Raw genomic sequence first — 13,616 nt, forward strand, 5'->3', positions numbered from 1 at the left:
AAAGGTAAAGATATTCGAGAAACTGGTGAGCACAAACATTTTTTGACTTCTGAAGTCAAAGAGTGGACAGCAAGTAAATGAATCTACTGCTAACCTTGTGCAACTTAACGATGAAATTAAACATTACTGTAAATGCCGCCATTTTGTGCACTCACACACAAACAAACTTTTGGGATATGCAGTCAGTTTAAATATAGTTTTTACAGCTGATAAGCTGCTTATCATTGTCATCATGCTTAAATTTTAGGCTCAGCTGTGCGTCTAATTTTATATCCGCATACCCATTGTGGGGCACACAAATTCAATTTGTTTTTAATGATAGTTTAATTATTTAATTTAATTGCCCTAAGGTACTCTATGATGCACTTCATAAACGTATAAATATTATATAAACTAAAGCAAGAAATTCTAATAATATAAGCGGAAACAAAGCAACATAATTATAGTCTAGAAGCCATAGTTTTTAAAATATATCCGCGCTACTTTGTAGCCGTAAAACGTTTTCTTAATTTTAAACTTAGTCATAATAGTTTTATTTTTCAATTTACTACAACTTGGCATAATTTGAACAGTTTAAAAACAACAACAAACACTTCGTTATAATATTTAGTTAATGAAGTATGAAAAACGATAATTATGCAATTATAACAATGTTCTGTACAAAGTCAACCCCCAATTTTGTAAGTATCAAGCAGAGAAAGTTACTGTAAACATTTAAAGAAAAGAAAAATATTTTCTAAAAATATAATTTATGCGTATTTTATTTGTGTGCGTGTGTGTCTTTTGTTGGTGTAAGATTTTATTTTATATTTGTCCTCTATCGTTGACTGACATATTATTTATAGTTTTTAATTTTGCAACTCTTTAAAAACATTTCAAATTTTGTGTGCAAATATTGCCATCTTCTTTTACAAAGTTCCTAATCATTTTCAAAACGCAACAATTTTTGTAAAAACAAGAAATAAGAGTAATACAAAAATCTGAGAACGCAAACTCAATATGTATACGAAAAACATTAAAAAACAAGGAAATAGACGGGCGAAAAAGGTGGAGAAGTGTAAACGAATCACTTAAAATAAATAGCACATACATATACATACATAAATAATAATAAATAAATGTTGATAAATGTGTAGTGTTAACGAGTAAACAACAAAGAAAACGATATAGCGTCTAAATGTATAATATAAAAGCGCAGCAAACAAATATTCTAAATACCGCTTAAAAACGAACATTTTGTAAAAAACTTTTCATTTGTACTTTGGCCGTAATTTTGATATGCAAATACAGGGTGTTTTTAAACATAGGACAGATCAGAGGCACACACTGAATTTTAAAGGGCTGCAACATATAGATAAATTTGACGAGATAAAATATAATAAATAATAGGCATTTTGTAGCGTACCTCAATTGTTTTTTGTATACCCTTATAGAACAGGCTAAGAAAGGACAGAATTCAAGCCAGCCATATATCAAACCCCAATATTCCTTTATCAGACGATTGTGTTTGGATTGTTTAAAACGTATATCAAACCTATTGCCTGACATTTTCCCGATTCTATTCCCAGCGAATATTGTATTTGAAATTTTAAATAGTGTATACTATTATTCAATTGTTTGATGAAAACGAAAAGCTGTTGTCCAAAAATTAATTACATTGAATACACGCGAAAGGTAGCAGGGCACGCCCCACTTAAGGAGTAGAGCAAATGGACCGTGTACATGGTTGGGTCGACTTTTAATGAGTCACATGAAACATCAGATTCGTCCTTTCCAACCTGGTTTGATTTTTAGGATGACGCAGCTGGAAAATAAACTCTTACGATTAATGGGGGAATTTTTCATCTCTGCAAGTCCATGAAGCTTTAGCGAAGCTCTGTCTGGCATGTCCATTAGATCTAGTCGCGATCCCTTATTTTGTGCATACAATTCATCGCTGATATAAATATTTTTAAAAGCAAACAGCGAGAGAAGCCGCAAAAAGAAGTTGTAGTGAGATTAGCATTTAAGCGCCTAATTTAAAAATTGTGTGTAAAATTTAAGTGTAAAATTGCAAAGAATTTAGACCATGAAATGAACGAAAGACAAACACAAAAAACCACTGCAGATTAATCCGAGGAGATACATATGTAGTAATATAAATATAACAGAAACCGAGACAAAGCGACAAGCTTAAAAAGAAAACGCGATAATATTGTATAATTATACACACAAACATACAAAATATATACATATACATAATAATTGTAATGGTATATATATGCATAGTAGATGTATTTATATGTAAATGTGTACGTACTTGTGTATTTAGTTACAAGCATAAATATATATTTGCAGAAAAAGCAACAAATGAGAATTCAAAAAGTATTCAAATGGAGGGAATGTCTTATAAGATGAAATGATGACTTAATAGCTACATTAATACGATACACTTATATCTAAGTTGTTTAACAAATGATATACAGATTATGTTTCTAACTTTGGCTCTTCAGTGGTTTCGGTTGTGTTGGGCTCATCATCACCCAGAAAATCCAAAAATTTCATCCATTCCCTCAAATCTAGGTCCTTGTAGAAATTCTGAGCACTGACCAGCAGACGTCGCAAATATCTCAGATAACGCATATCGTCTGCATAGATTTTGCACATCTCGATTACATCAACTTTTGCCATTGGCAGATTTACGCGGGGTTTTGCAAGAATGACATTGGCGTTGATACGTTTCGGCCAGGTGTGTGCTTCTTTTTCCATTTCGTCCAACATGAAAATCTTGCCAACATCCCCGCTAACCACGCCCACGGGTGTAGCCAATGGACTGGCGCATTGGACCTGCAGGGGCTCTACTTGCTGTCGGTGTTTTAGGCATTTCCAAAAGCCCTCCAGATTCATCCAATTGCAATAATCGCGTAGTCCATTCAGACATAGGCGCAAATAGTCCTCACGTGCTAGCAGCTCCTCGTTGTCCTGACCGATTTCTTTACGTGGCATGTATTTTTGCCACTGCTTTGTCTTAATCTCCTCGCATAGTTTCTCTGGGCAAAATTTTAGTTTCTTGGAGAAGTAGAAAAGTTCCAGGAATAGATTGGTAAACTCAAATCGGACATACGGTTGTCCCAGCTGTGGTATGATGTGTATGTAAGTACTTATACGTGAGGGATTTTCCGCTTTGAATATTTTGAAAAATTCAGCAATTAGCAGACGAGTTTGCGGGCCCAAATTGGGATAGCGAACGGAACTGTTTACATATTCTAGCTCGGCTGTATTGCTTAATTCCATTAGCAATGAGATGAATTTCTGGAAGTATTACATGAATGAAAATTATTATATTTTTAAATACTTATAATTTAAAATGGTTTAGATTTACGCATATATAATTTGGATTAGTTTCAGTTGTTATATTACAAAAATAGCGGAGCTTGTGCATAATCTGAATGCAATTTTCTGATGATTCAGTCCGTTAAATTTGTTAACTATATTATTCTGAAACATTTTATATTTACCTCTAAGATGCCCAATCGTAAATCATTCAGAAATCTGGATGCCGCATGACCATACAATGTCATCAATTGGCGCACAATCGGGGTTAACCGAGTTGTGGAAGTAAAACCAAACACAATTATTGAAAATGGGCATGTATCCTCATTAAATATTTCCGCTTCCGCCTGACGAAGTTTGTTGTGATCCAGCCACATTATAAAGTCTCTTTCGAGCACTACATACAACTTATAAAGGACATCGAAAAGTCTTGCCAATCGCACAGCTGGGGACATTGTGTCGAAAACATCCAGAGATAGAGTGCCATTCCATTCGTAGTCATCTACATGACGAGCGAAAAGCGTTTCCTGCGATATGTCAGCGTCTTCATCTTCCGAGAAATTGAATTCCATTTTTTCCGAGTAAGGCGTGAGCTCGCTTAATTCCTTATCTGTACACTTGATTATTGTCTGTTTTAGTAAATCCAAATAGAAGTCCAATTTGGGTTTTGTTTGTTTCGAACGTATCTCTCCATTTGTGTTGATTCCTAAAAAATTTAGATAATAGGGCCTTAGGGCCGTCCAGCATGGTGGGAATGCGTCGACTAGTAGAAAAAATATATCCTTAAGATTCCGATATATAACTTTCACCTCCTCCAGCTCTAGTTCCTTTGCAACAAGTACCTTCAAAGCACAAAACGTAATAACTTGATCATTATATTTAGCTGTAATGAAACTCATACCATTGCCAATTCAATCAATGTATCGAACAAGTTTTCGTCCGGGAAAGTTCCCTGCAAAATTAAACGCTGTAGCAAATCCAGATATGTTTCGTAGAGATGTTCTTTTAGCGTCGTGCTTAGATTCTGGGCTGTACTGAAAGAAGGTGCATTTGGTAACACAGCGCGTCGATGATTGCTAACACAGTAACTAGTATCCCACAAGCATTTCGACACATATGGATTTGGCAGACGGCTCTCTACGTTCATGTACAAGTTCGAGATCATCGCCCGTAGATTCCATTTCAAAGTCATCTTTGATTGATTCACAGGCGGCCGACGTCGTCTAGTTTGGCGACTAGAGGAACTGGAAGTGCTGCTGCCTCGGCTGCTACTGCTGAGATTGCTGCTGCTGCCTTTACGAGATGGTAATCTTAATATGGTACTGACATCATCGCTGTCTACCACTTTTTCCGGCTCTTTGTCTTCGCCCAAACAAGAACCAGCACCTGCGGTTTCCGGGCTGCTTGTTCTCTTAAAATTAATCTCCACCTCCATTGAAGAATTCAGAACAATTTCGTCCTCGCCTTCCACCACTGGTAAGTCCATCGGGTTGACGGTCGCTATCTCATTTTCGACATTCTCTTCCTCCGCTAAAAATTCGGAAACGCTTCTTTTTCCTTCTGAGGCGGAGATTGTAGCGTCTGGTGACTCCGTCTCCATTTCAATGTCTTCGTTCAAGGTTTTGGAATCGGTTGCATTTAAATTTTCAGATTTATCCGACGTCGTGGAACATTTGATGATGTTTGGGTCGCGCTTGACTTTAACTATTGGATTCATATTGCTAAATAATTGCAGCGCAATTTACCCGCTATTTTCCTCCACTCTTTCCAAAGCCTTGCCAGTCCGAAACTTTTTGCAGCTCTGGCAGCACCATACCGATAACAATTTTCATGCGATGTGGAAAATTGAATTGCGCGCCTTTCTTATGTGGAATGTAATACTTTTACGTTACATATTAAAGAAAACTGATATGATGAATACATTCTGGGTTAAGAAAAGTTACAACAAAAATAACTGATCTTAACAGATGTAGTTGAGTTCAAATCAAATACAATAAAATACATGAAAGTCAACAATAAAAAAGTTACCTATATTATACATATTATGAAGGAAATGACATTAGTTTAGGATTCCCGATTGTTAAAAAATTCACAAACTAAAATGTGTTAGTAATATTTATTGCAATAAAAATATGAAACAATTAAGTAGATATGTGTTTATATTGTTATATGATAAAAAGCTTAGAATTACAACATTATAGATAAATTTAATACACATAATATAAAATTTAACCCCTGCTTTGTACTTTGCAGTTAGCTCGAGCTAAATATTAGTGTATTACTTAATGCAATAATAACAATTACATTTATTAGAGCTTATAAGTATATTGATTTATTTATAAATTGCTAATAATTCGTAAATTAAATAAATGCATAGAGAGGTTCATCATATAAAAAATAAATATACATAAGTTGCAATTTAAAAAAAATGCACTTGAAGAGAAAATTAAATTCCACATATTTCCATAAATAGCAAACCCACGCAACTTGTCAGTTGCCCAAATCTATGAAATCTTGCATAAATTGGTTAGACAAAAACGATACATATCCATGGCAATTGCCGCTCATATATATGCACGCCACATATGTACTCTACTGTACGAAGACTTACACAAGCACATGCTCCTGGGCCAAGTCCAAAATTAGAATTTAAATATAGCAATTAAGCTGATTTATACCAGCCTCCAGTGCATGTACATTTCAGTAATTGCCGCTAACAACATGCGCCCAAAGTCCACTTGGACGTTGATGCTGAGAACTGTGGCGCCTTCGTTGAGCTCATATGCAAATTTTTGGCAAACAGGCAAAAACGTTGACTTGCAGGTAGGCATGTGAACGAAAACGGATTTCGAGAAACTAGTGCAGGCAATTAGCTGCGCTTTGATTGTGGTATTTCTTCTTTTTTTTGCTCCAAAGCTATATGCCTGTGCGAACGAAATCGAAAGGTAAAGAGAACAAACCATAATGTTGACTCCGCCTCCGCACCTGCTGAACATTAATCTAAGGCGTTACGCTTTAACAAACGTAATGAATTGCCGTAAATGTCAATTAACTTGGCTTTTATCGGCATTTAATAAATAGCAATTACATGTTCTCGGTCTCTGTTAACCCCAAGCCAAATTAACAGTTATAAATGAGCAACACGTTAACTGTAATTGTGCTGTAATTAACTGACTCTGCTCCCCTCTATGGCTCTATAAAGGCATGCACTCTATATTCGTATTTGTATGTGTGTACATATGTATGTAGTATATCTGTCAGCTGTGGCGTTGACTGTTTGAAATTAAATATAATTGCTGCAATTTTCTTAAATTTGTTTGCATACTATACTTTTTTCTTTTTTTTTTTTTTCTTTGCGCCCCTGCCCTTGTTTGTTGCCGACTTTAAAATGCAATTTGCATGTAAATTTGACCTCAATCTTTGCTTAATTAAGTTATTGAACATTAAAATCGATTATGCGTTCGTTCTTTTTATTTGATTTGCATATTCTGTGGGTGTCTATTTCAAATGGCAGGCGTAGCTTTTGGCATACGAGTATGTGTGCATTGATGATTAATTGAGATAGATAATATTCGAAATCGAAGAAGCATTGGGAGCATTGGGAGCATTGGCGGTAACAGCGCCACTAAAGCTAAACAATAACTACAATTCAAGTTCTTTTAATATCCCACTTTCTTATCTTTACTACTGTACTACACGGAGCCCTTGCTTCAGAACGGCATTATAAATGTAGGCGCTGCCTCTAATATATAGTAAGTTTCTGTCTCGACCTTTTTAAATCAGCTATTGGGGGCTAATATGGCTTCAGTTAGGTGCCTCGTACGAGAAACACGAAGGTTAAGATGGGTGCTAAAGTGCTTTGTATGGGCTTAGAGCGTACTGGTACTTTAATAATAATTGAAAGTGGCTTTTATTCTAGATCATCTAGGGTTAAGTTATTAATTTAATTTCCTCTTGAGTCATTCCGTTTATTAAAAATCCACTAATGCATGTTAACGTCTGTGCATTGCAAATATCCGAGTTCGTAGCTCCCGTCATTGCGTGCAGAGCTCAACATTTGATACACTTAACCCACACCAAGTCTGTCAGCCAACTGTCCAAATGTTCTTAGCCATTGCCAACACGGTGTGTAACAATGTGCGAAAACTCAAGTTAGGCAACGAGTGTTTGACAAACAAACGAGCTCATAAATTCACACACCGCACGCATGGCTGGACAATTTACTGCCACCGAACGCAGCCACGCAACCGCGGAGCCACAGAGATCGAGAGACCGTTCAAGGCAAGTGCTCGCACCTACACAAAGTTACTCCTGGCAATTGGCAAAGTGTCGAGCTGCCAATTAAAGCCGCTCAGCTAAGAGCATATGAAATGATATGATATGGTAAGGTATGCTACATACTTGTATATTTATATATGTACTCGGATATAGATAAATTGCTGTACTCGATGTACGGGTGACCAAAAAGCCGCGTGTCATTTGATTCTCTTGGCCTGGCGGCGTTTATGTGCCTTTGACATGCAAGCGGCCCAGCGACCGCTGTCATGCTGAGTCGTGAGTCGGCGGCACAGTTTACATGAGCCAACAAAGACCAGCTACAACAAAAGCAACAGAAATAGTAACAACAACAACAACAGACGCCAATAGCAGTTGCATTTTTCAAAATGTAGAAAAAACTGAATAAAAGGCTAAATTCGAAGGTTTAATACTCTTTTTATCATCAACTTCAACTACTTGACCATTAAAGATTATCATTCCGTGTTCCGAAAGCTTAAACATATTTGACGGATCAATCAAGCATTCCTTTACTATTGTGGTGGCAAGCTGTTTATGGTCTTGCATCACTATTACAGATGCGCTATTTTTTACATCTCCTTCTTTCTGAAATCCTTGCATTCATGGACGTTTGGATGGTCGGAAGCTACATACGAGTATATCGATCCTAATCAAAAATATATATCTATCTATACTTTATGGGGTCTGTCACGCCTCCTTCTATGTGTTACATACATTCGCACTAAGCTAGTATCGTTTTACCCTTTAGGAACAGGGCATAATAAGGCAGGCACAACGACAAACAACAGCTATATGGCTAAGCAGATTTGTTTTTTAATCGGTCGAATATTTATGTAAATATTTTTACATATAACAAATATATTGCTGTTTTTGCTGCTATTTACTTCTTTATTCTTCAATTCCAAATAAAATGCAGGACAAATGTATAATACTCGTTCGTGAAAAGGGTATACAAATTACGAAATTTGTCGTCTGACAAAAAGTTCAGAAAACGATATAAATTAAATTTACGATTTTGGTGCTCATTAAATGTTCGTTGCGACGGTTTGGCCAGTTTGTTGCCGCAATAGTTTTGTTGTTACTGCTGTTGCAGTTGTCGTTGTTGCTGTTGTTGTTGCCCAAGTATTTTGGCCAAAATTAGAACATCGCTTTGGGAAATCGGCAAAATGTCGTTAATTGTGCGCCGCCGCTGAGATCCGAGTGTCCACCTGTCCGGCAGTCCGGTCGGTTAGCTCTGTCTTGGCTTTTGTCTTGGCTGTGGTTTCTGGGCCGTTACATTTTCTCGCGATTGTCACAAATTGAATAATGTCTCAATTACGAAGAGCGGGCAACAGGTAAATAAACAAACAAACAAGCGAACGAACGAAAGAGAACTTCAAGTGGAGCTGAAATGCCGAGTCAGAAAAGTCAACATTGTTTGCAGTTGTTTAGTCGGCCAACTAATTACAAACGTGAGAAGAAAAAACTACTACACTCATTGTATAATCGTGCATTTTGATATATATCCTGGCCGTCATGGCATGTAACTGCTAAAAAGTAGCTGCTAGTAGCCAACTGGCCACACACACACTCCAAAAAACACAAACACAAATGGCTCAGCATGCGAAGTCGAAGTCGAATTCGCGTTGTAATCTAAATGGCAGACAGGCAAGCATTTTGGTTTTTTGACTGGCCAAGTGAAAGGCAAACATGCAACGCCCACTTGCTGGGCACACTCGTATGTACATAAGTCGGCTATTATATAATTCTTACAATTTGACTAATTTGTTTGTGGACAAAAATAAACACACACTCACCACAATGCCTTAAAATAAACGAAAGACTTAGGCAACGAACTAGCTGCCTATCATTTAAAGATGCAAGGACCAAGCAACAGTTTGACTAAACTTAGAAATGCCATAACTTATAGCTTAACTAAATCAATTCAAACCGGTGGCCACCACTTGCACCACTCGCACCACTTGCACCACTCGCACCACTGTGACAACCGGCGACTGGCTGCGTGCTCCACAAATATGGGTCAGTAAATAAATCGAAGCGTAGCGTGGCATGCAAGATGTGAACTATAATTTATGCGGCAAATGCAATTTTAATTGCCAATCATCAATGAAGCAAATGTCTGCAAGGCGGAGCCACACAGATCTTGGGCAATGTTTTCACTGATTATGCCGTGGATTTATTGACTGCAGCTGGTGTACAAATTTATTGTGATTATAGATAACATTTTTATGTCATTTTGCAATTATCTAGATGCGTGTTTGGGCCTTTGTCACACTTAAAGGATGAATTATTTGTTTGCTCAAACTCTAAAAAAAGCTTTTTGAAAATAGTTCATTGTCCTTTATGGTCTGATTGAGTAAAAAAATATGTATAATTATTATATATAAGTATAATAATAATGACTTCATTTATGGCTCAACTTTTGCATTAAATATTGGGGACAGACAGTAATTAAACCAGAACTGGAGCTATTTTTCTATGATCTGCTAATCATAAATTGTTAAAATCGAAGCTTCTGTAAAACTGATAAATGCGAGTATTTAATGGGACTGCTTGATTTACTTTCATTTGCTAGCGCTGGTGATAAAAATTGCAATAGAAGCCACAAAGAAAAATGTCGAATATGATATCAGATATATACGTATACTTGTATATATGAAGGCATATATGTGAAAATAGTAAACATTTTGATATTGCCTTTCTAGTACAGCGTTATCGAAATTAAGTTACTGAATTAAAATCGAATATTGAACAAAATTATAAACTTTACATTCTTAAATTAGTTTTGGCTGAACCAGAACACAGAGAAAGATTTGGTAAAATCAATTAAAACCCAGCTAAAAAAATACGAGTTCTTTAAAGCTATTCCCATAAATTGAGAAAACTATTATGTGATAAAATTTCTACAGCATTTCTTTTATTTGCTAGAAATAATAATACGAATTTAAACAAAGCTATTGGAAAAAAGCGCTTTAAAACCAACCCTTCAAGTAAAAAAAAAACTAATAAGATATAGTAACGAAAATCAAATGAATTTAACAGACTGGTACAACCAACAATGTTTCCTTATCATTAATAATAGAAAGTTATTGTCTTTGTAGATAGTTTTTATTTATTATATAGGTTTCAAATGATAGAAATAGGTAAATCCAAGTGATTAAAACTCAACAGCCAACATATTAGCTATGGTCTGTTTGATTACTTTTAATCAGTCGTAGGGCAGTCCTATCTCCACCAGATGAACAAACGGCTTAAAACTGAATCCATAATCACTTTACAATTTTGAAACTATTGATTTGATCTATTAAAGTCACATAACTTTCCTATTACGAGTATATGTTAACATTTTCCCTTTTGCTTCATTTGCAGGTCATACAGCGATCTTTGCTGTTTCTGGTCTTTCAATTCCGCGGCCTGTTTAGTGGGCGCTAATGGCAGATCGGTTTGTTGGTCAAAGCACATTAGAATAAATATCAATATAGTATATAGGATATGTTGGAACTTACGTTTGCCACAGCGAGAGGGGTTCTCAACTAGTGAGGCACACATATTGGGCCACGCATTGCGCAGCTTTTGAACGGCCGATCGCTGTATGTGAAACATTTGGAAAAAAGAAACTTATAAACTATTTATAAAATTTCAGAAATGTTAGATATGTTTTGTTTTCGCTTTCAAGCGACACAGCAGACTGATAACTCTGGGGACACCTGATTTAGATTGAACTACTTTTACTCATTTTCATTTTCATTTAAACGCCCATTACATGAGTGTGCAGTGTGCGTGTGTTCGAATGTGTGTGTGTGTGTGTGTCTGTTGCAATCAGCAGCTGACCAACTAACTTGGTGCAAATGAAAACAAAAATAAAGCGAGTTAAACCAGAGCGCACGAATGTGAACCCACGGCGCAGAGAGGAAAGCTGCAACATCTGACAGCAACTGCAACTGCAACAGCAACAGCATCGACAACAACGAAAGCAGCGACGAGTGTGCGATTATCAAGCAGGCTGGTTAGCTGGTAACCATACCAACAACAACAACAATAGCAACAATATTACATAATCGCAATAGAAACGTAGGAGCAAGAAGACAAAAAGAGAAGAAAATAAAATAACATTGCACGGCATTATACGAGTAAGCAATTTATCTCTCTCAAGAAAGAAATCAGTGAAGCCGCAACCCCAGCACCCGCAGCGTCTCATAGATATAGGGTTGCTGGATGTCTAACTGGATGGCTAGCTGCTCTGAATTGCATTCATTTGGTCAGCAACATGAGTTTGTGGCATGCGCTGCTCATGTGCACATTTTTGGCCAGGCCGGCTGTCCACCTCCAGAGTAGAGATGAGCGTGAGCCTGGATCGCTTATAATTGCCGTGATGCTCGAGATGGGCATGCGTCGACATCTTAAAGACATCTTAAGACAACAGGGACTTAGTGATGTAATTAAAATGAAAGAATTAATTTGAAGCTCCAAAACCTCCATATTAACAAAAATACTATAAGGCAAGAAAACTTTGTAATTTGTAGCCTTGCATGAATATGGTTATTTTAATAATAAAAGAAGCTCACATAATTCCCGAAAAATTAAAGTATAATTATGTTTTTCAATAGATTTTTAAATTACGTTTCTAGACCAATGTTTATACTGGAGTCGTTTTGAGAATAAGTGCTTCCTGTATTTCTCAAAAAAAAAATAAATAAATAAATAAATTTATAAAATAATGGCATCATTGAAGAACAAACATCAAAAGAAATTACTTCACTCATTCATGCTCATAATTAATGGCATGGAATTGCAAAGCTCATATTTTAGTTAATTCTTAGAATCTTCAGAATGTTTGCCTTCATTTTATTTAATTAGTATAAGATTTAGTATAAGATTTTAGGTTAATTAATCGTGCTTGTCGTGATAGCCAATTAGTTCACGCGCCCATCTTTACTCCAAAGTAGACCGAAAAGGCTGGCGTAGTTTTGTTTTTAATCGACTTTGATTGGTCTGCTTTCCAACTTGTAACAGTTGACAGGCATGCCAGAAATAATAATAACAACAACAACAGCACAACAACAAGAGCAATGGCGACAACATCTGAGACAGCGACAACGATTTGCATTGCAACACCAATAGTTGTGGACACACATGCATCAACGTCTTGTAATTCATAATGCCATGACAGTTTTGGTGCAGAAACATTGCGTGCCGCTTAAGGGCAAAACGAATGACTTAGGCAACGAACGTGGTGTCTTAATTACAAGCTGTTAGCTCTAGCCATTTGGTCGATTCTTGTTTCACAGCTTTTTCTAATGGGGTAATTAAACGTTGCAGCTTGCAATAAGTTTTCCCACGATGCACGGCTCACTTGGCTCGCATCCCGCCCCCTACCCGCACTCACACATCTCACTCGCCCAGCTCGCCACTCTTGGCTACCGTTTGCCGCTTAAAGCCCAAACAAACTGCCGTCAAGTACCAGAGGCCAATGATATATGCATTTTTCATGCCAAAACCAGACAACAAAAGCAACAACAGCAGCAGCACCAACAATAACAACAGCAACGACAAGAAAACTTACCACGCGCATTGCTTATAAATTAGAAGCAGTCGAAATAATAGCCATATTTTTTGTATGTTGCCCACTTTGGCAGACCCTCGAAAAAGGTCAAAGCTGCAAAAAATGCAGCTGCGTCTTTAGCTCAGTTGCTCAGAGTTTTGCAGACGTTATCATGGCTATCTGCAAAATGTTGATCTTTTTGGCCTACGTTTTTTCGGCTGCTGCTGGCTTTAATGCTTGTGGTGGTAGTAATCAGCAACCACTTGTAGACGTGATGGCTGGGAATGGACGCACTTAGAGCGTTGGCGAAATTAAGCGATGTTAAGCAAAATTTAGCACGTGGGCGGAGCTGATGTTGTCAGCTTGGGCTTTGCGGTCAAGTTAATAAAAGAGTTTGTTTGATGGGACAAGCCAATAAATTAGCTGCTCGTTCACCAGCGATACGAGTTTAATTTTATGGCCTAAC

The 13,616-nt window shown here is 36.9% G+C and overlaps 1 protein-coding gene across 1 annotated transcript; it reads right to left on the minus strand.

The window, feature by feature from the left end:
* Positions 1–2,194: 2,194 nt before the first annotated feature.
* On the minus strand, positions 2,195–5,040 carry LOC115622206. The gene is made up of 3 exons (XM_030516102.1): positions 4,214–5,040; positions 3,498–4,154; positions 2,195–3,291 (listed from the first exon to the last, which is right to left on the minus strand). The coding sequence occupies exons 1-3, from the start codon at positions 5,027–5,029 to the stop codon at positions 2,467–2,469; spliced, it is 2,298 nt and encodes a 765-aa protein (XP_030371962.1). The 5' UTR covers positions 5,030–5,040; the 3' UTR covers positions 2,195–2,466.
* Positions 5,041–13,616: the final 8,576 nt, after the last annotated feature.

Source organism: Scaptodrosophila lebanonensis, unplaced genomic scaffold (genome assembly GCF_003285725.1).
Source record: "Scaptodrosophila lebanonensis strain 11010-0011.00,11010-0021.00 unplaced genomic scaffold, SlebRS2 tig00000043-arrow-pilon, whole genome shotgun sequence".
NCBI classification, from domain to species: Eukaryota; Metazoa; Arthropoda; class Insecta; order Diptera; family Drosophilidae; genus Scaptodrosophila; species Scaptodrosophila lebanonensis.